Here is a 21,661-nt window from a genome sequence, read left to right on the forward strand (position 1 = left end):
TTCAGATAAATAAGTGTTACTGGAACACAGCCACATTCACTCATTTACATATCGCCTTGACCATTTTTTTGCACTATAGCAGCAGAGCTGAGTTGCCTTGACAGAGATCTTCTGGCCCACAGAGCCAAAAATTTTTACTCTTTGACCCTTTACAGACTCCAACTTTAAATCAGAATGAATTTACAGAGGAGTCACAAAATGTCCTCAAAAGAAATGTCTCAACTCCCTGGCCAAAACTCAAAAGAAGGGTACAGGGAGTGTTCTTCAATGGAGAAAAGACTGTGTGTCTTTGGGGGGACAACTTGTCCCTTCAGCCCTGCAGCAGACACCACAATAGTGGCAATACCTTCTCTTATAACCTAAAAGGCATCAGCCCATCATTAGTTTCACAAAAGCAACAGTTGCTGACACCACTTTCACTCTTGCCTGAACTCCCAGTGAATGTGGAAAGAGAAAAGGAGATCGCCTGGGACACAGGTGTACTCTAAAAGTTAAAAAAAACTTTTCTGTAGTATGATAATCACTGCCACATGAGAATTTCATAATTTCTTTTTTTTATTTTTTTTATTTTTATTTTATTTTATTTTTTTCCTTTATTTAATTTCTTATATCTTATCTATTTTGCTTCCATGCTGGTATTGCATTTTAATTTATGGCTACAGTAATAAATGGGAGTCTTACTCTTTTGAAGACTTGTAGGAAGTAGGGATGATTAAGAGAAGAAACTTGGGGTCATACAGACAGCACATCCTGCCCTGCTCACCTAAGTTCTCGAGCAAGCTATGCGTCTGCCCTTTTGGCTTTCTGAACGTCACCAAGACGGTTGGTAAGAATAAGCGCCTTACGAAAGGAGGCAGAAAGGGAGCCAAGAAGAAAGTGGTTGACCCATTTTCTAAGAAAGATTGGTATGATGTGAAAGCACCAGCTATGTTCAATACAAGGAATAGTAGGAAAGCACTGACTATAAGAACTCAAGGAAACAAAATCGCATCTGATGGCCTCAAGGGTTGTGTTTTTGAAATTAATCTTGCTGGTCCGCAGAATGACGAAGGTGCCTTTGGACAATCGAAGCTAATTACAGAGGATGTTCAGGGCAAAACCTGCCTGAGATTTCCATGGTATGGATCTTACCTGTGACAAAATGTGCTCGATGGTCAAAAAGTGGCAGACCATGATTGAAGCTTGTTGATATCAATGTGATTCATTTGTTCTCGTGTGTGTTTTACTAAAAAACGCAACAATCAGATTCGGAAGACCTCTTATGCCCAGCACCAGCAGGTGCACCAGATTCACAAGAAGACGATGGAAATCATGACCTGAGAGGTGCAGACAAATGACTTGAAAAAGGATGTCAATAAACTGATTCCAGAAAGCACTGGAAAAGACAGAGAAAAAGCCTTCCAACCTATTTTTCCACTCCATGATGTCTTCGTTAGAAAAGTAAAAATGCTGAAGAAAGCCCAAGTTTGAAGTAGGAAAACTCACGGAGCTACATGGTGAAGGCAGTAGTTCTTGAAAAGTTGCTGGGGATGAGACAGGTGCTAAAGCTGAATAAGCTAATGGATACAAGCCAACAGTCCAAGAACCTGTTTAAAATGCAGACTTTTAATGGTGACAGACAAAAGATCTTATTTGTGGTTTAAAAAAAAAGAGAAGAAATTTGGTGTTTCCTTTCTCCACTGGAAAACACTACCACAAAGCCCTTTTAATTCAAGCAAATAGGTAACACAGACTATAAAATGTTTAGGGTTTTTAAGAAACTGCGTATATGTTTCTTATTAAAAAAAAAGTATGTTGATGTGCTTATAAAACATAAACAACCTATATGGTATTATTAACAATAGCTGTTTGACTTCTACTCTTCCCAAAAGTTCATCCTATATTTAATAGATAGCAGTGAATTAATTTTACTTTTTTGAATCCTTTTGGACAATTGAAACAAACTGGTTATTGTTTAAGCCACTATTCTCTTATTTAGCAAATTATGGAATTCACCTCATTTCTCAATCTATCTCTAAACAATCTGTTTGTTGTTATTGCTCCTTCTGGGGCACCATAACCTATAATCTTAACTGCACAAAATGTGTCCCACTCTTAAACATAAAATGTTGACCTTTCAGTTACTGAGGTTTTGTGGAACTTCAGGTCCCATGCAAGCACAGGGTCAGAAGGGCTTGGCTGACAAGGGCAAGAGAAGGCTGGAATCACTCACTGGTTGCTACCTTGTTTGCATCAATGCAGGAAGGGGAAAGAAGGTTTTAGTTCATTGGGCACCAAAAGACAGAAGCTCCTCTGTGCTTCTTCATACTTGGTAGTTATATCTCTCAGGTTTATCTCCCTCATTAAGGTCTTGAGCTCCTTCTGAGTTCATAAAGGCAAAGCCCATATTTTGCTTATTATATATTCCAAGAGCTGAACCAAACTAGTGCTATTATATATGTTCTTCCTTTACTTTCATTCAGCATATGTTTATTAAAGAACTTAACATGTACAGTCAAGTCAAGATACAACAGTGAGCAAAACAAGATATGGTTCCTGCCCCTACTGGAGCTTGGAGTCCATGGGAGAACAAAACAATCACCAAAATAACTGCTCTAGTCAAAGTGTAAGAAATGATCAGAGCGGGGGAAAACCAGACTTTTGCAAAAGCATATGAAAAAAGACTGATTCAGTCAAGGAGTTCAGAAAACACATCCCTAAGATCTAAGCTGATACTTGAAGGCTGGGTATATAACTAACGGAAAGAGGAATGGTAGGGAACAATATCTATACAGAGGAGACATCAATGCAAAGGACCTCAGGCAGGAAGAAGAAATGTATATTCAAGGAACCAAAAGAATGCTGAAGAGGATAGAACAGACAGCCAAGGAGGAGGGAGGAGAGCTGGACAAGATAAGGCTAGATGAGAAATGTAAAGGTCAGACTATGCAAAGCCTGAGGTCACAATACAGAGTTTGGACATTATTCTGCAAATAATGGCCAGTCATAGCAGGGTTTTAAGGTGTGTGTGTACCATATTTTCATTTTTAAAAGATCATGCTGACAAAAATACCTGCAAATGAATACTGCTACAAAAGGACTGTTCAGGGCCTCTGTTAGATAAATAAAAAATAAATACTAAATCAGGCATATTGGGTGAAAGGAAGCAGATGAAATTAGGTATTTTTTTAAGGTTTTTCTTTTTTCTGATGTGGACCATTTTTAAAGTCTTTATTGAATTTGTTACAATATTGTTTCTACTTTAAGTTTTGGTTTTTGGCCTCGAGGTATATGGGGTCTTAGCTTTCTGACCATGGATCAAACTCACACCCTCTGCATTGGAGGCAGTCTTTACCACTGGACTGCTAGGGAAGGCCTGAAATTAGATACTGTTTAAAAGACAAATCAGTCCTTGGTTAGGGTGCCAGTAAAACCAAAGTTGGACAGACTGATAGCCAAAATCAGTTCAAGGGAATGGAGTCTGAGGCCATGGATGCTGAAGCATCAGGACCCAACCAGAGCCTCAACTCCTTTTCATACTAAAGTGCTACAATGTGAAGCGCAGGCGACATGAGTAACTTGTTCAGTCGCTGTCAGTCTGACTCTTTGTGACCCCATGAACTGCAGCACACCGGGCTTTGCTGTCCTTCACTATCTGACTTTGCTCAAACTCATGTCCACTGAGTCACGATGCCATCCAACCATCTTATCCTCCGCCCCATCTTCTCCTTTTGCCTTCAATCTTTCTCAGCATCAGGATCTTTTCCAACGAGTTGGGTCTTCACATCAGGTGGCCAGAGTATTAGAGCTTTAGCTTCAGCGTCAGTCCTTCCAATGAATATTCAGGACTGATGTCCTTTAGGATTGACTGGTTTGATCTCCTTGCTATCCAAGGGACTCTCAAAGAGTCTTCTCCAGCACCACAGTTTGAAAGCATCAATTCTTCAGCACTCAGTCTTCTTTATGATCCAACTCTCACATCCATACATGACTACTGGAAAAACTATAGCTTTGACTAGACGGACCTTTGTTGGCAAAGTGATGTCTCTTTTAATATGCTGTCTAAGTCTGTCATAGCTTTCCTTCCAAGGAGCAAGTGTCTTAATTTCATAGCTGCAGTCACCATCCACGGTGATTTTGGAGCCAAAGAAAATACAATCTGTCACTGTTTCCACCTTTCCCCCATCTATTTGCCATAAAGTGATGGGACGGGATGCCATGATCTTAGTTTTTTGAGTGTTGAGTTTTAAGCCAGCTTCTTCACTCTTCTCTTTCACCTACATCAAGAGGCTCTTTACTTCCTCCTCTTAGCTTTCCGACATTAGAGTGGTATCATCTGCATATCTTAGGTTGTTGACATTTCTCCCGTCAATCTTGATTTCAGTTCGAGCTTCATTCAGCTTGGCATTTTGCATGATGTACTCTCCATATAAGTTATATAAGCAGGGTGACAATATACAGCCTTGACGAACTCCTTTTTCAATTTTGAACCAGTCCGTTGTTCCATGTCCAGTTCTGACTGTTGCTTCTTGACCTGCATATAGGTTTCTTAGGAGGCAGGTAAGGTGGTATGGTATATTCCCATCTTTTTAAGAATTTTCCACAGTTTGTTGTTATCCACACAGTCAAAAGCTTTAAAGTAGTCAATGAAGCAGAAGTAGATGCTCTTCTGGAATTCCCTTACTTTCTCTATGACCCAACACATGTTGGCAATTTGATCTCTAGTTGCCCTGCGTTTTCTAAGTCAAGCTTGTACATCTGCAAGTTCTCGGTTCATGTACTTCTGAAGCCTAGTTTGAAGGATTTTGAGCATTACCTTGCTATCATGTGAAATGAGTGCAACTGTATGGTAGTTTGAACATTCTTTGGCATTGCCCTTCTTTGGGACTGAAATGAAAACTGACCTTTTCCAGTCCTGTGGCCACTGCTGAGTTTTCCAAATTTGCTGACATATTGAGTACAGCACTTTAACAGCTTCATCTTTTAAGATTTGAAATAGCTCAGCTGGAATTTCATCACCTCCATTAGCTTTGTTTGTAGCAATGCCTCCTAAGGCCCGCTTGACTTCACACTCTGGGATGTCTGGTTCTAGGTGAGTGATCACACCACTGTGGTTATCTGGGACATTAAGGCCTTTTTGTACAGGTCTTCTGTGTATACTTGTCACCTCTTCTGCTTCTGTTAGGTCCTTACCATTTCAGTCCTTTATTCTGCCCATCTTTACATGAAATGTTCCTTTGGTATCTCCAACTTTCTTGAAGGGATCTCTAGTCTTCCCCATTCTATTGTTTTCTTCTATTTCTGTACATTGTTCAAATATGAAGGTATTCTTATCTCTCCTTCCTATTCTCTGGAACTCTGCATTCATCTGGACATACTTTTCCTTTCTTCTTTGCCTTTTGCTTCTCTTCTTTTCTCAGCTATCTGTAAGGCTGCCTCAAACAACTACTTTGCCTTCTTGCATTTCTTTTTCTTTGGGATGGTTTTGGTTACCGCCTCCTGTATACAATGTCACGACCTCTGTCCATAGTTCTTCAGGCACTCTGTCTACCAGATCTAATCCCTTAATCTATTCATCACCTCCACTGTATCATCATAAGGGATTTGATTTAGGTCATAACTGAATGGCCTAGTGGTTTTCCCTACTTTCTTCAATTTAAACCTGAATTTTGCAATAAGGAGCTGATAATCTGAAGCACAGTCAGCTCCAGGTCTTGTTTTTGCTGACTATATAGAGCTTCTCCATCTTTGGCTGTAAAGAATATAATCAATCTGATACCTGGTGATGTCCATGTGTAAAGTCATCTCTTGTGTTGTTGGAAGAGGGTGTTTGCTGTGACCAGTGTGTTCTCTTGACAAAGCTCTGTTAGCCTTTGCCTTGTTTCATTTTGTACTCCAAGGCCAAACTTGCCTGTTATCCTAGGTATCTCCTGACTTCCTACTTTTGCATTTTACTCTTCTAAGATGAAAAGGACATCTTTTTTTGGTGTTAGTTCTAGAAGGTCTTGTAGGTCTTCATAGAATCAGTCAACTTCAGCTTCTTCAGCATTAGTGATTTGGGAATAGACTTGGATTACTGTGATGTTGAATGGTTTGCTTGGAAATGAATGGAGATCATCCTGTTGTTTTTGAGACTGCACCCAAGTACTGCATTTCAGACTCTTATTGACTATGAGCGCTACTCCATTTCTTCTAAGGGATGCTTGCCCACAGTAGTAGATATAATGATCATGTGAATTAAATTTGCCCATTCCTGTCTATTTTACTTCACTGATTCCTAAAATGTTGATATTCACTCTTGCCATCTCCTGCTTGACCATATCCAATTTGCTTTGATTCATGGACCTAACATTCCAGGTTCCTATGCAATATTGTTCTTTACAGCATCAGACTTTACTTTCACCACCAGACACATACACAACCGAGCACTGTTTCCGCTTTGGCCCAGCTCTCTTTCTGGAGCTATTTCTCTGCTTTTCCCCCAGTAGCATATTGGACACCTACCGACCTGGGAAGCTCATCTTCTGGTGTCATATTTTTTGCCTTTTCATACTGTTCATGGGGTTCTTAAGGCAAAAACACTGGAGTGGTTTGCCATTCCCTTTTCCAGTGGACCACATTTTGTCATAGCTTCATCGAGTTATGCAAACCCCTTCACCATGACAAGGCTATGATCCATGTGATCATTTTGATTAGCTTTCTGTGAGTTACTTGGCATTGTGAATTCAACTTAAGAGGAACAGACAAAGCAGCACATGCTATAAATCATACTATATTCTAGTATTCCTATAATCTGGAACCAGACATGTACCTTCAATCTGAACGGAGAGAATTCCCAGATCCCGAAGCTGCTGGTTGTTGCTTTGAGCCAGGATCCGGAGCCGCTCCGCTGCTTCCCGGGGGATATTGAATGTCACTCGCACGCTGTTCCAGGGCTCCACCTTCTGTACCTTTAGCTTGCTGGATTCTTGGTCGTGAAAGGAAGAGAATAGTATTAGTAATGTTTTAGCCATCAGAAGACATGGAATGAACAACAAGGAAGTAAAAGAACAAGGCAGAATACCAGTATGGAGTAGCTGAGAGAGCTTAAGCTTTGGTATTAGACCTTAAATTTAATCCCAGCTTTACCACTTAGCACCCGGGAACTCATGAACAAGCTATTTAACATTTCTGAAACTTATCTTTCTCTTCTCTAAAACTACGAAAAAACTACTTCATGAGACTGTGAGTGCTAAATGATATAATTAAATGCCAAAAATCTAGCATAGCACCTGACAAACCATAGGCACTTAATAGATGGAAAGCAGTAAGATGGAATAAGGATCCTATGACAGAAGGGAGAGATAAGTTTAAATTACTAGAATAAGGTCTACTTCTAGACTCAGTTTAATGTATGTGAACTGAGAAGCTAAGAAAATTTAAGTTTCAAATTTTAAGTGAAATTCTATAGAAATTCAACTGGCAGATATGCCAACAGTAGGATATTAGGGAATATGCAGCTACAGTTCACTAAAAACTTGTTTAAAGAAAGAGCACTGAAAAGGAAGATAGTAGATTCACTTATAAAATGTCAAGCAATTATACTTCTTCAAATGAAAAAGTTGTACTTTTAGTACTCATATTTAAATTTTCACTGAGCATCTCTGTGGAAGATATTCATAGATGTAGGAAGCAAACATTTCTTCCAATGTCCTGTAAATGCTTCAGTTTAAGGAAGGCTTAAGTCTTGATTCTTTTTTTTTTTTTCTTTTTCTTAACTTTTATTATTCAAATTTTTTCCTTCTATGAAGTTATTTTTTATTGGTTATGTCTTGATTCTTTACATCTCTGATTTTTAATCTTTTTCTAGTTTAAACAAGAGCAGAATTTCCACTGAAGCACACCAAACTGAGGAGAAAAGCAACATAAATCTCACAACTATATTTCAGTTAGGATAAGAAAACATTACATTTCAGCAAACCTGAAAAGTCAATGTAAACTTCGAAGATATTTTTAAATTATGATTGCAAAAGTTAAACTAATTGAGGAGGTAATGTTGTTTGTAATTATAGTTTACAGATGGAAAGCAAATCCCAGGTCCAGTTAGATAATAATAAAAGAACATCTTTTTCCCCAACAACCCCACACAAAATATTTTTCCCTTCTGTTATAAACTCAGCTACGTCAAATCTTTTGTATCTTCTATTCAATTATACATTCAAGTATTGAGAAAATGGTCATTTAGGCATATATGTTCTCAAAATAAGAAATTTACATGGATGGGGAAAGTGTCTACATGTTACCTAAAAGCCCCTTCTACCTTCAAAACCATTATACATTATCAGTTTATCCAGACATGGAGTCCACTTGTCCTAATATGGAAAAAAAGAGACCACTGGCTAAGAGCAGTGAGATAATCAAGGAAATTTAGGAAGGATTATGCATGATTTAGTCCAAATGTACTTTATAGGGGAGGAAACTGAAACCCAGAAAATCTAAGAGATTTACCCAGAATCCAGTGGCTACCTATCACTAAAATGGCATTAAAATCCAGCTCTGATTTTCAGGCCATTTTCCTTTCCATGACACTTATACATCTAAATAGCAAAAGGCAAGGAGCCTGAGATTCTGCTACCACAGAGGACAGATGCTGCAGGGCTTCTTCTCAGTCTGAACAGTACTGGAATCTTATACCTATGTGGCCCAGACAAACATTAAACTTGCTTTTGATGTTATCTACTTGTGATAAGCCTACAGAAAAAATTTTAATTATAACACCGCTATATTTTATAAAATTTTTTCCCCCTTAACTTTCATATTTGAGAACATCTAACTTAAAATAAGGGGAGTGGAAAAAGTTGGCTTAAAGCTCAACATTCAGAAAACTAAGATCATGGCATCTGGTCCCATCACTTCATGGGAAATAGATGGGGAAACAGTGGAAACTGTCAGACTATTTTTCTGGGCTCCAAAATCACTGCAGATGGTGATTGCAGCCATGAAATTAAAAGACGCTTGCTCCTTGGAAGGAAAGTTATGACTAACCTGGATAGCATATTAAAAAGCAGAGACATTACTTTGCCAACAAAGATCCGTCTAGTCAAGGCTAGGGTTTTTCCGGTGGTCATGTATGGATGTGAGAGTTGGACTGTGAAGAAAGCTGAACACTGAAGAATTGATGCTTTTGAACTGTGGTATTAGAGAAGACTCTTGAGAGTCCCTTGGATTGCAAGGAGATCCAACCAGTCCATCCTAAAGGATATCAGTCCTGGGTGTTCACTGGAAGGACTGATGCTGAGGTTGAAGCTCCAATACTTTGGCCACCTCATGCGAGGAGCTGACTCACTGGAAAAGACCCTGATGCTGGGAGGGATTGGGGGCAGGTGGAGAAGGGGATGACAGAGGATGAGATGACTGGATGGCATCACCGACTCAACGAACATGAGTCTGAATAAACTCCGGGAGTTGGTGATGGACAAGGAGGCCTGGCGTGCTGTGACTCATGGGGTCACAAAGAGTCAGACACGACTGAGTGACTGAACTGAACTTAAAATACTTTTTGGATCAAGAATATAACTGATAACCGTAAGTCTGAGTTTGCTAATGTATTTAAAAGCCATTAATAAACTAATTCAGCTATTTAAAAACAAGAAAAAATGTGGATAATTAAGAACAATGAATAATCAGACCCAGCTAGCCCTTAAAATATGATGCATTATAACATGATTATGGTGACAATTACAACTTTCACCATAAAATTCTCTAATAATGTATTAAATAATCCATAACTAGAAAGAAGCCTTAAACAACATCGTCTTTTTTTTTTAAAAAGAACAATTGGGGGAAAAAAAAAGCTCTCCTCCTGACATTAATTCTAAAGAATAAGACTTCAAAACCTAAAAAAGTTGGTTAGTGCTTAAGATTTGTGATAAAAGGATAAAATCTAGGCTTTGCACTACATCTGAAGGGATTAAATAACTGCGCTAACCAGAAAAGATGGAGAACGCAGAAACCGAAGTTGATAGGCACAAATTCCTGTAAGACCACTATAGGTTATCTAAATGTGTGAAGAGACCAGATGGGACTATGGTGAGGGGAAGGTATGTCTTCAGCGGCAGCTGCTACTTAGCACCACCTGGGATAGGAGAGTTTAATATTATTAGACCTTTCCTGTATAAAGACAAATCCAAAATCTGAATTTTAATATAAAATATATATTTCTTGAAGCATTGGCAATAAAATTCAAACACTAAAAAACAAATAAGCAAACAAAAAAAAAATCAGAAAAACTAAAGTGAGCTGTATGTAACACATGGCTGCACACTGGATCCAGCAGGCTATCAGTTAACCTCTGATCTAAAATTTAAGAGAACAAATTTCAAATCCATTTTAAGTAAAGCCAAAAAAGCCATAGAGTAAAAGATTTTTGTAAGCTTTAAGTGGCCTCAAAGAGCCAGTCATTTTATAGGAAAGGAAATTAAAGACCAGAGAGCTACAAACAATAAATAAATTTGGGTCTGGAGAATTACTCCCATCCATTTTTGTTGCTGTTGTTTAGTCATTCAGTCATGTCCAACTCTTCTGTGACCCCATCGACTGTAGCTTGCCAGGCTCCTCTGTCCATGGGAAGAATTCCCAGGCAAGAATACTGAAATGGAATGCCATTTACTCCTCCAGGGGATGGATCTTGCTGACCCAGGGATTGAACCTGTGTCTCTTGCGCCTCCCGCATTGCAGCTGGATTCTTTACTACTGAGTCACCTGGGAAGCCCTCTCCTATCCATTAGAACAGATAATTTAAGGATTACAATGCTAAGCAATGCTTTATATTCAGTCACTCCATGTACTTAAACAAATACAACAGCATTTCTATTTAAAAAATTCTAAAATTCCAACTTTGCAATTAAAATCAGCCTTTCAACCTAATATAGCACAGTTGTACTTTGTAAAACTCAAGATAACTACAGAAGGGCAATTCAAAAACAGTAACAAAAGGAAAAACAATTAAAGCAAATTACCCATGTGTAACAAATTGGGCACATTCTCCAATATTGTGTCCAATTTCCATTTGAAGTCTTTATCATCTATATTTCCTTTGAAGGCCACAAAGATTGTGGAATCCTCCAAAATACTATCACTTTTTGAGTCATCATCTTCTAGTCCAGAGTCAAAATCCATCTCTGAGTCTTCTACTGTTGATGAACACAAGGAAGTATAGATGTCTTCTAAGTTTGTAAGGTCATCCAAAACCATGGTGAATATTATTCCAGAAGCATATGTCAAGCGGAAAATAAAAAAACCTTTCAAAACAGAAGATACACAAAGTATTACAACACATACTTACACAATCAACAATATATAGTTCTATGAAAACTAATTTATTTGACAAGTAATAACAAAATACCATAAAGTAAATTAAAAATTACAGTGAGGATAAACTATTTTAATTAAGATATTCTATAAGTTTTTATAGATACTAGAAATAAAAATTTACCAGTTTTAACTAAAATTCCTTTTGTTGGCCTAGAATATAGGCAGAAAGGAACAAGAGATCACAAAAAACTAAAATAGGTATCTTCTAAGAGTTAATTCACGTAAGCCTTTGGTTGATCCCCAGAGAGCAAGACTCAGGCTAATCCCAAGACTCTTCTTACTCCTATCCCAACAAATGCTTCCGAGCAACCAAGGTTTCTAAAGTCCTCCTCTTCAACCTGCAAAGGACAACCTGACCTCACTAACAGCATCTGCAGGACTACCTAAAATTCTAAAGTCTTTCACAAGGACCATTTAAAATAACTTTTAAAGGGTTATTGATAGTGGCATAGCTAAAAATAATGATTCAGAAACAAAAAAAGAAAGAAAAAGTTTTGAAAGAAAGAAAAGAAAAAAGAAATACTTTTGCAAAAGGAAAGCAAGTGGTTACCACATGTTTACAGAGGCAAAGAACTATGTCTAGGACAGAACCAAATTACTTTTTAACTTTTAGGTTTAGAGAACTCAAATCTTCTGCTATTTTCAGTTATGTTGCCTACCAAAGAATACAAATATTAAAGACCACACACCACATGGCCATTTCCTCCATTATCTCTGGGACTGATGATCACATTCTTAACCCAAAAGTGAATGAATAAACATCAATTTTTATTAATGTGTGTTAAGCAAGAATGGCAAGGAAGTAAGAACCTCGCACAAGTCTTCTAATTAAAAAAAAATTCCTTACATAAAGCATAATTACAACTATGAGTTTTTCTTTTTAAGATGATTAAGAAAAAAGGACTGAAAATAAATCAACTAAAATACAAATAGTGATTGTACTAGGTTGGCAAGATTGCTGGTAAATTTTCCTGTTTTCCAAATATGCTATAAGTCTTCAGGAAAAAGGAAAGCTACATATGCCATACTATGATTATACTTCCTGCACAAATAAGAAAAAAGTATCAACTTTTAAAAATTAATGATTCTGTTTTAAATAGTCAGTAAACTTCAAGAGCAAAGGCGTTTCAAAAACTAATCTAAGCAACCTTAAGGGGGGAAATTTCTCTGTTGTAAATAAATATGAAAAAAATTTACATTTGAGCAGAGTATCTTACAGTCCATGGGATTTCCCAGGCAAGAATATGGAAGTGGGTTGCTATTTCCTTCTCCAGGGCATCTTCCTGACCCAGGGATCAAACTTGAGTTTGAAGGCGGATACTTTTACCACTGAGCCACCCAATAAAATGTTAATAGGGGCTAATTATAGATAATGGGTACATGGGTGTTCATTGTATTTTTATCTGTACTATACATATATTTGAAACTGATCATAATAAAGAGTTAAAAAATTTTTTTAAAAAAGGAAAAGCAAGCATACCAGAAACACAGTGTTGTTTCACAGTAAAACTCCACCACATTGGGAATGTGAAACAGCTTATTTATGAATATCTTCCAAATCACAGTAGGTTTTAGACATATATATATTTGAACATACACATTTATAAAAATATAAATTTACCTATCACATATATTACATATATTTAGCTACTGATAAGTCTTTTCCGGGGAAGGCAATGGCAACCCACTCCAGTACTTTTGCCTGGAAAATCCCATGGATGGAGGAGCCTGGTAGGCTGCAGTCCATGGGGTCTCGAAGAGTCGGACACGACTGAGCGACTTCACTTTCACTTTTCACTTTCATGCATTGGAGAAGGAAACGGCAACCCACTCCAGTGTTCTTGCCTGGAGAATCCCAGGGATGACGGAGCCTGGTGGGCTGCCGTCTATGGGGTTGCACAGAGTTGGACACGACTGAAGCGACTTAGCAGCAACAGTCTTTTCAGATATAAATATATGTATTTATACATATTCAGATTTATATGTGAATAATCGTTAAAAGATTATCACAGACTATTCAGATTATCTGCCATTTGAGTAAAGAGATAAGACACTACTATACACCTCAGAAACCACAAATTCATATACCTACAGGCTTCAGGTGTGTAAAATAAATAAGGGAAGAATGCTGAATATCAAATGTATTTGTATATACTGTATGAATGGTTTGAGCAACGGGAAACTCAAATACCCATCTATGCTAGGCACTCGCTACTTTGCTCCATTTTATTATTTTCTTTCTGGAGGGATGGAAGGAGTTGCGCAGGCACAGGACTAACATTCTGAATTTGAAGAAAAGACGTGGCTCAGACGGTAAAGGATCCGCCTCCAATGTGGGAGACCTGGGTACGATCCCTGGGTTGGGAAAATCTCCTGGAGGAGGGCATGGCAACCCACTCCAGATTCTTGCCTAAAGAATCCCCATGAACAGAGGAGCGTGACAGGCTACAGTCCATGGGGTTGCAGAGTGGGACACAACTGAGCAACTAAGCACAAAATCCATACGCTGAGTAAAATCTCCAAATTTAAGAACAGATTTATATTTCTGGAAAATACCCTATGGGCCAAATGAAACACACTGTAGCTGCATATGGCCCACAAGCCATCAGTTTTCAATTTCTAATTAAGTCTAATCAGTTTCTAATTAAGTCTAATTAGTCTAAGTCTAACCTGGATTGAGTTAAATCCAAGAATAACTTACAAAACTGACTGGTAGAACATTAGTGTTAAGTTGCTCACTCGTGTTTGATTCTTTGCAACCCCATGGACTGTAATCCATCAGGCTCCTCTGTTCATGGGATTTTTCCAGGCAAGAATACTGGAGTGAGTAGCCATTCTCTTCTCCAGAGGATCTTCCCTACCCAGGGATCAAACCTGGGTCTCCTGAACTGCAGGCAGATTCTTTACTGTCTGAGCCACCTGGGGAAGCCTGGTAGAACACTAGGCCTCAGTGAGTTATGCTGGGTTTGGTGGAATGCTGGAAGAGACCAGGTATTTAAAATGCATTTAAGTGTTATGATGTGCCTCTTGGGAGGTCTGTGGATTCACAGAGAGAATAAAAAAAAGAGCAACATCAAGGTCTTAACCTCAGAGAAACAGAAGGCATTCAAACTTAAGAGAATTTCGCTATATAACTTTGGTAGAGTCTTTCCACTAGTAGCAATTAAGTTGAGCCATATTTACTCTCACGTAAGTTTTCACTCACCAAAATGTCTTTCTTAATTTTTATCATTTGTCCAGGTCATCTTCTAAGTCCAAACAAGCTGGCATTTTAACGGCCTGTATTTTAAGGTAGCAGTCAAATAAATATCCTAACAACAACAAAAGAAAGGTAAAGTATTATACAGAAATTACAGAGGTGACCCATCCTTCCATCAGAACACAAACATAACAATTTATCAAGTCAACTCAGACATGTTCAGATAACGATAAAATAGGGTTTTCATGAAATATGCAAAGAATAGTCCCCCCCCCACCCCCAACCCGGAGATCTTAGAGCACTCATTGGGCTTCCCCAGTGGCTCAGATGGTAAAGTATCTGCCTACAATGCAGGAGACCCAGGTTCGGTCCCTGGGTGAGATGGGAATGGCTACTCACTCCAGTATTCTTGCCTGGAGAATTCCATGGACAAAGGAGCCCAGTGGGCTGTTAGTCCATGGAGCTGCAAATGTAAAGAATAACTCCATCAACAAGCAATTTAAAGAATATAGAAGCAAAACTCAGGGATGTATGCCAGAATTATGAAACTGGGATCCTAAGCCTCAGAAACCTCCCTATACATTCATTTTTTAAATTGGTCAAATTAGAACACTCTCTGACATAAATTGCAGCAATATCTTTTTGGATTCATCTCCTAGAGTGACAGAAATAAAAATAAATGGAAGAACCAAATTAAATTTAAAAGCTTTTGCACAGCACAGGAAACCATAAACCAAAGACAACATACAGAATAGAGAAAATATTTGCAAATGAAGTGACCGACAGGGGATTAATTTCCAAAATATAAAATTGACTCATAAACTCAGTTCAAAAAAAAACAAACCACCTAATCAAAAAATGGACAGAAGATCTAGATATTTCTCCAAAGAAGACATACAGATGGCCAACAAGCACATGAAAAAATGTTCAACATCACTAATTAATTATTAGAGAAATGCAAATCAAAACTACAATGAGGTATCACCTCACTCTGGTCAGAATGTCTATCATCAAGAGTCTATAAATAACAAATGCTGGAGAGGGTGTGGAGAAAAATAAATCCTTCTACACTGTTGGTGGGAGTATAAATTGGTACAGCCACTATGGGGAACAGTATGGAGGTTCCTTTAAACTAGTTATCTACATTCCCACTTCTGGGCATATACTGAACAAAACTATAATTCAAAAAGATACATGTAACCCAATACTCACTGTAGCACTATTTACAACAGCCAAGACATGGAAGCAACCTACATATCAACTGACAGGATAAAGAAGATGTGGGGTGTGTGTATATACAGATATACATGCACACAAATGGAATATACTACTCAGCTATAAAAAAGAATGAAATAATGCCATTTGCAGTTACACTGATGGACCTAGAGAGTATCTGAAGTCAGACAAAGACAAATATCACAGGACATGCAGAATCTTTAAAAAAAAAAAAAAAAAGATACAAATCAATTTATTTACAAAACAGAAAAAGACTCATAGACACAGAAAACAAACGTATGGTTACCAAAGGGGAAGGGGGGAGTGACAAATTAGGAGGTTGGCATTACCATATACACACTACTATATATAAAACAGAAAACCAACAGAAACCTACTGTACAGCACAGGGAACTACACTCAATATTGCCTAATAACCTGTAAGGAAAAAGAATATATATACATACACATATATGTGAAATGAAAGTTGCTCAGCTGTGTCCGACTCTTTGAGACTCTACAGACTGTCACCTGCCAGGCTCCTCTGTCCTTGGAATTCACCAGGCAAGAATACTGGACTGGGTAGGTGTTCCCTTCTCCAGGGGATCTTCCCAACAGGGACCAAACCCAGGTCTCCCACATTGCAGGCGGATTCTTACCATCTGAGCCACCAGGGAAGCCCAAGAATACTGGAATGGGTAGCCTATCCCTTTTCCAGGGGATCTTTCTGACCCAGGAATTGAACCAGGGTCTCCTGTATAGTGGGAGGATTTTTCACCAGCTGAACTACCAGGGAAGCCCATTACTTTGTACATATACTAAATACAAGACCTATACTTTTTTGCTATTTTATTGATACTAGCTATACATTTTATTTTTCATTAAATTTTCAGTTCAAGTTTTAAAGCATTCTTTATTGTACCTAATAAATTTATGTATGGAAACTGCATAATTTTGGTATGCATCAGAAAAAATTTCCCTCTTAAGAAAATGTGTCTACAATGTCTTTAACTGGGCTGCTGAAGTTTACATTATTGCCAAATACAGATTTTATAATCTCAAATTTTGTTTTATTTTTGTTTTTAAAAATTTTTGGATGTGCTGGGTCTTCATTGCTGCGTGCAGGTGGAGAGCAGGGGCTACTTTCTAGTTGCAGTGTGTGGACTTCTCAGTGCAGTAGCCTCTCTTGTGGAGCAGAGGCTCTAGGCACATGGGCTTCAGTAGTTGCAGCACACAGGCTCAGCAGCTGTGGCTCATGGACATAGTTGCTCTGCAGCATGTGGAATCTTCCTGGAACAGAGATCGAACCTGTGTCCCCCGCACTGGCAGATTCTTATCCACTGTACCACCAGGGAAGTCCTACAATCTCAAAATTTTAGATAGGGCTTTACTGGTGGTCCAGTGGTTATGAACCCGCCTGCTAATGCAGGGGACATGGGTTTGATCCCTGATGCAGGAGGATCCCACATGCTGAGGAGCAACTAAGCTCATGCACCACAACTACTCAGCCTACATGCTGCAACTACTGAAGCCTGTGTGCCTACAGCCTGTGCTCCACAAGAGAAGCCCCTGCAATGAGAAGCCCACATACCACAACTAGAGAGCAGCCCCTGCTCGCCACAACTAGAGAAAGCCCACATGCAGCAATGAAGATCCAGTGCAGCCAAAAACAGATAAACCTTAACAAATTTTAGATGGATATATGAACTAGGTATTAATAAATAATTATTAGAGAAATAAGTATCACTTAACTATTTTTATCAAGAAAAAGTCAATGTTTACGTTTCCAATCAATAAAAATTAACCTTTAAGAAAGGCCATAAAGAAAATCTCAATAAATCCAAAAGTAACAACAGGAGAGTCAAATTACCCTGGTGACAATGCACCAAAATTATAAATTTAAAATAAGATGATGGCCTTCCACCTTAAAACAACAACAAAACCTATGGATCTGGGTTAAAAAAGATATCAAAACAGCAAATCTTTTAGAAATAAGGAGAATACTACATATTGGAACCTAAAGAATACAGCCAAACCAGTTGAGAAGAAAATTCACACAGCCAAGAACACCTATATCAGGAGAAAATAAAGTGAATTAAACATCTGGCTAAAAAAGTTAGACATGGTATAGTCAAAACCCACATCTCCAGGTAAGGAACCCACAAAGCAGAGGATAATCACAGTTGCAGGGGTTTTCCCCAAGGAGTGAGGGGTTACAGACACACATAAGGATCCCCAGTCCAGGGATTCTGCACTGGGAAGATGAGTCCCCAGAACAACTAGCTTTGAAAGTCAGCAGGGCTTGTGTACAGGACAGCTAGAAGGCTGTAAGAAAAAGACTCTGCTCTTAAAGGGTGCATGTCAAATCTCACATGGTCTCCCAGTACAGAGGCAGTAACTTGAAAGGAGCCTGGGTCAGAAACACTTGCTAATCTTGCAGAGCCTTCTGGAGAGGAATGTATCAACTGGGACACTACCTGGGGACACAGATATTGGCAGCAGCCAAATGAGTGACCTTGTTCTACCATGAGGATACTGGTGCTGGCAAGAGACATTTTGGAGTACTTCCTCTAGCCTATTAGTCCTGGGGGCTTTACCCACCCACTAGCAGGCCAGCACCAGCCTCAGCCTCTGAGGGATCTGGCCCCTCCCAACCATGGGCCAACACCCACCCTGAGACCCCTGGGACCCTGTAGCCAGTTGTGCCAGGACCTAGGCCCACCACTAGTGGGTTGGCAGCCATTCATGAGGCAGGACCTGGCATCCAACTAGGCTGGCAGCCAGCCTTGCCTACCAGCATGTCCGCAGTACACGGCCCCCCAACAACAAAATGACCCACACAGTCCACAGAATATATAGCACTAAGTGACCAAGAGTAGCATGCAGCTGGGCCCCATAGGACGTCTCCTGTATAAGACTACTTCTCCAAAATTGGGAAATGTTCAATAACTGGCCTACCTATTACATATTGGGTTGGCCAAAAAGTTTGTTCAGATTTTTCCATAACAGTGGAAAAACCTGAATGAACCTTTTGGTCAAACCAATAGCAATAAACAGAGATTTAGGCAAAACAAGGAGATAGAGGAGTATGTTTCAAACAAAGGAACAAAACAAAACCATAAGTGGCAATAAACAATCCACCTGACAAAAGAGTACAGGGTAATGATCATAAGATGCTCAACAAACTTGGAAGAATGAATGAACAAAGTGAGAAATTTAAGAGTGAGAAAATACAAAGAAGAACCAAACAGAGCTGAAGGACACAATAACTGAAATTAAAAATACACTAGATGTAATCAACAGTGGATTAGATAATACAGAGGAACAGATCAGCAAACTGGAAGTCAGAGTAATGGAAATCACACAAGCTGAACAGAAAAAAGAACTTATGAAAACGAGAATAGCTTAAGAAATCTCTTGGAAAACTGCAAGCATAGTAACATTAGCAGTTTAGAGGCCCAAACAGGAGAAGACAGAAAAGGGTAGAGAATTTATTTGAAAAATTAGAGTTGAAAACTTCCCTAACCTGGGAAAGGACACAGACATCCACATCTAGGACTTAGTACAGAGTCCCAAACAAGATGAACCCAAAGAGGTCCACACCAAGATATACTATAATTAAAATGGCAAAAGTTAAAGACAAAGAGAGCCTTTTTGGCTCTTTGAGCGGCACCATGGCGGTCGGCAAGAACAAGCGCCTTACGAAAGGAGGCAAAAAGAGAGCCAAGAAGAAAGTGGTTGACCCATTTTCTAAAAAAGATTGGTATGATGTGAAAGCACCAGCTATGTTCAATATAAGGAATATTGGGAAAACACTGGTCACGAGAACTCAAGGAACCAAAATCGCATCTGATGGCCTCAAAGGTCATGTTTTTGAAGTGAGTCTTGCTGATCTGCAGAATGATGAAGTAGCATTTAGAAAATTCAAGCTAATTACTGAGGATGTTCAGGGCAAAAACTGCCTGACTAATTTTCACAGTATGGATCTTACCCGTGACAAAATGTGCTCCATGGTCAAAAAATGGCAGACCATGATTGAAGCTCACGTTGATGTCAAGACTACCGATGGTTACTTGCTTCATCTGTTCTGTGTGGGTTTTACTAAAAAGTGCAACAATCAGATCCGGAAGACCTCTTATGCCCAGCATCAGCAGGTGTGCCAGATCTGCAAGATGATGGAGATCATGACCCGAGAGGTGCACACAAACAATTTGAAAGAGGTGGTCAATAAACTGATTCCAGATAGCATTGGAAAGAACATAGAAAAGGCTTGCCAATCTGTTTATCCACTCCATGATGTCTTCATTAGAAAAGTAAAAATGCTGAAGAACCCCAAATTTGAATTGGGAAAACTCATGGAGCTACATGGTGAAGGTAGTAGTTCTAGAAAAACTACTGGGGACGAGACAGGTGCTAAAGTTGAACGAGCTGATGGATACGAGCCACCAGTCCAAGAATCGGTTTAAAATGCAGACTCTTAATGGTGACAAATAAAAGATCTTATTTGTGGTAAAAAAAAAAAAAAAGACAGAATCTTAAAAGCAGCAAGACTTGGCAGTTCCCGGTTGTCTAGTGGTTAGGATTCAGCTCTTTCACTGCCTTTGTTGGGGTTCAATCCCTGCTTGTGAACCTGAGATCCCACAAGCCACACAGCATGAACAAAAAAGAAGAAAAAAAAAAGGCAGCAAGAGAAAATGCAAATGGTTACATACAAAGGAATTCTCACAGGACCACGAGCTGTTTTCAGCAGAAACTTTACAGACCAGAAGCAAGTGGCATGATATAATCAAAGAGATGAAAGGAAGAAACCTACAACCCAAAATAGCTTACCCAGCAAGGCTATCATTCAGATTTGAAGTAGAGATGAAGAGTTGTGCAGATAAGCAAAAGCTAAAAGTTCAGTGTCACTAAACTGGCTTTACAAGAAATGTTATAAGGATTTCTCTAAAAAGAAAAGACCACAACTAGAAATATCAGAATTATGAGGAATTCCCTGGCAATCCAGTGGTTAGGATTCTGCGCTTCCACTGGAGGGGGAACAGATCTGACCTCTCGTTGGCGAACTAAGATCCTGAAAGCTGCGTGGCATGGTAAAAACAAAACAAAACAAAACAAAAAAAACTTATTTGTAAAGGAAAGCATACTGTAAAGGAAAGCATACAGTAAAGGCAGATCAACCACATATAAAACTAGTGGGAAGGTTAAAAGGTAAAAGTAGTAAATCATTTCTATCCATAGTAAGTAGTTAAGGGATATACAAAACAAGAAGAGGTAAAATATAATGTCAAAACATTAAACGTGGTTGGGGAGGGAGTAAGAATGCAGAGTTGTTAGAATGTGTTTGAACTTAATTTACACACCCACAGAGTTATATATGAATCTCATGGTAATCACAAAGCAAAAATCTATAATACAAACATGCAAAATAGAAAGGAATCCAAACATAACACTAAAGATAGTCATCAAATCACAAGGGAAGAGAGAGAGAAAAAAAGAAGGAACACAAAAGAATTACAAAACAATCAGAATAAAATAAACAAATGGCAGTAAGTACATACCATCAATAACTTCAAACCTGAATGGCTAAATGCTCCACTCAAAAGACACAGAGTAGCTAAATAGATACAAAAACAAGACCCAGATACACAATGCCTTCAAGAGACTCATATCAGATCTAAAAAAAAAACAAAGACCGAACATGAGGGTATGAAATAAGGTATTGCATGAAAATAAAAAGAAAGCTGGGGTAACAATACTTGTATCAAACAAAATAAGCTTTAAAACAAAGACTAACCAAGAGTATTTTAAATCTTGACTATTTGATTTCAATGTTATCACATTTCCCTTAGAAATTGCAACTAATTTGGTACAAGATATTTAAAACTCTTCCTTCTTCCACTAGTGCCTATTCTCCACT

General features: G+C 38.6%; 2 protein-coding genes across 9 annotated transcripts in view; one reads left to right on the plus strand and one right to left on the minus strand.

Moving 5' to 3' along the window:
* Positions 1-21,661, minus strand: part of NCOA6 (nuclear receptor coactivator 6) — a 91,744-nt gene that overhangs the window by 45,569 nt on the left and 24,514 nt on the right. For all 6 annotated transcript variants that reach the window (XM_043480265.1, XM_043480264.1, XM_043480263.1 and 3 more), the window contains 3 exons: positions 14,537-14,642; positions 10,977-11,258; positions 6,791-6,946 (listed from right to left, as the gene is read on the minus strand). In XM_043480265.1, coding sequence (XP_043336200.1) covers positions 6,791-6,946; positions 10,977-11,211 — 391 coding nt within the window. In that variant the 5' untranslated portion in view covers positions 11,212-11,258; positions 14,537-14,642. The remainder of the gene's footprint in view (positions 1-6,790; positions 6,947-10,976; positions 11,259-14,536; positions 14,643-21,661) is intronic.
* Positions 989-20,270, plus strand: LOC122448722 (40S ribosomal protein S3a-like). 3 transcript variants are annotated; one of them, XM_043480267.1, is made up of 3 exons: positions 1,021-1,051; positions 16,895-16,899; positions 19,466-20,270. In XM_043480267.1, exons 1-3 carry the CDS (start codon positions 1,043-1,045, stop codon positions 20,208-20,210), a joined length of 759 nt encoding a protein of 252 aa, XP_043336202.1. In that variant the 5' UTR covers positions 1,021-1,042; the 3' UTR covers positions 20,211-20,270. The 3 variants fall into 3 exon arrangements, with proteins under 3 accessions (XP_043336203.1, XP_043336202.1, XP_043336201.1); XM_043480268.1 differs by lacking the exons at positions 1,021-1,051; positions 16,895-16,899 and adding an exon at positions 989-1,006; XM_043480266.1 differs by lacking the exons at positions 1,021-1,051; positions 16,895-16,899 and having other exon boundaries at positions 19,408-20,270.

The sequence above is a fragment of the Cervus canadensis genome, chromosome 10, assembly GCF_019320065.1.
Source record: "Cervus canadensis isolate Bull #8, Minnesota chromosome 10, ASM1932006v1, whole genome shotgun sequence".
Classification (NCBI taxonomy): domain Eukaryota; kingdom Metazoa; phylum Chordata; class Mammalia; order Artiodactyla; family Cervidae; genus Cervus; species Cervus canadensis.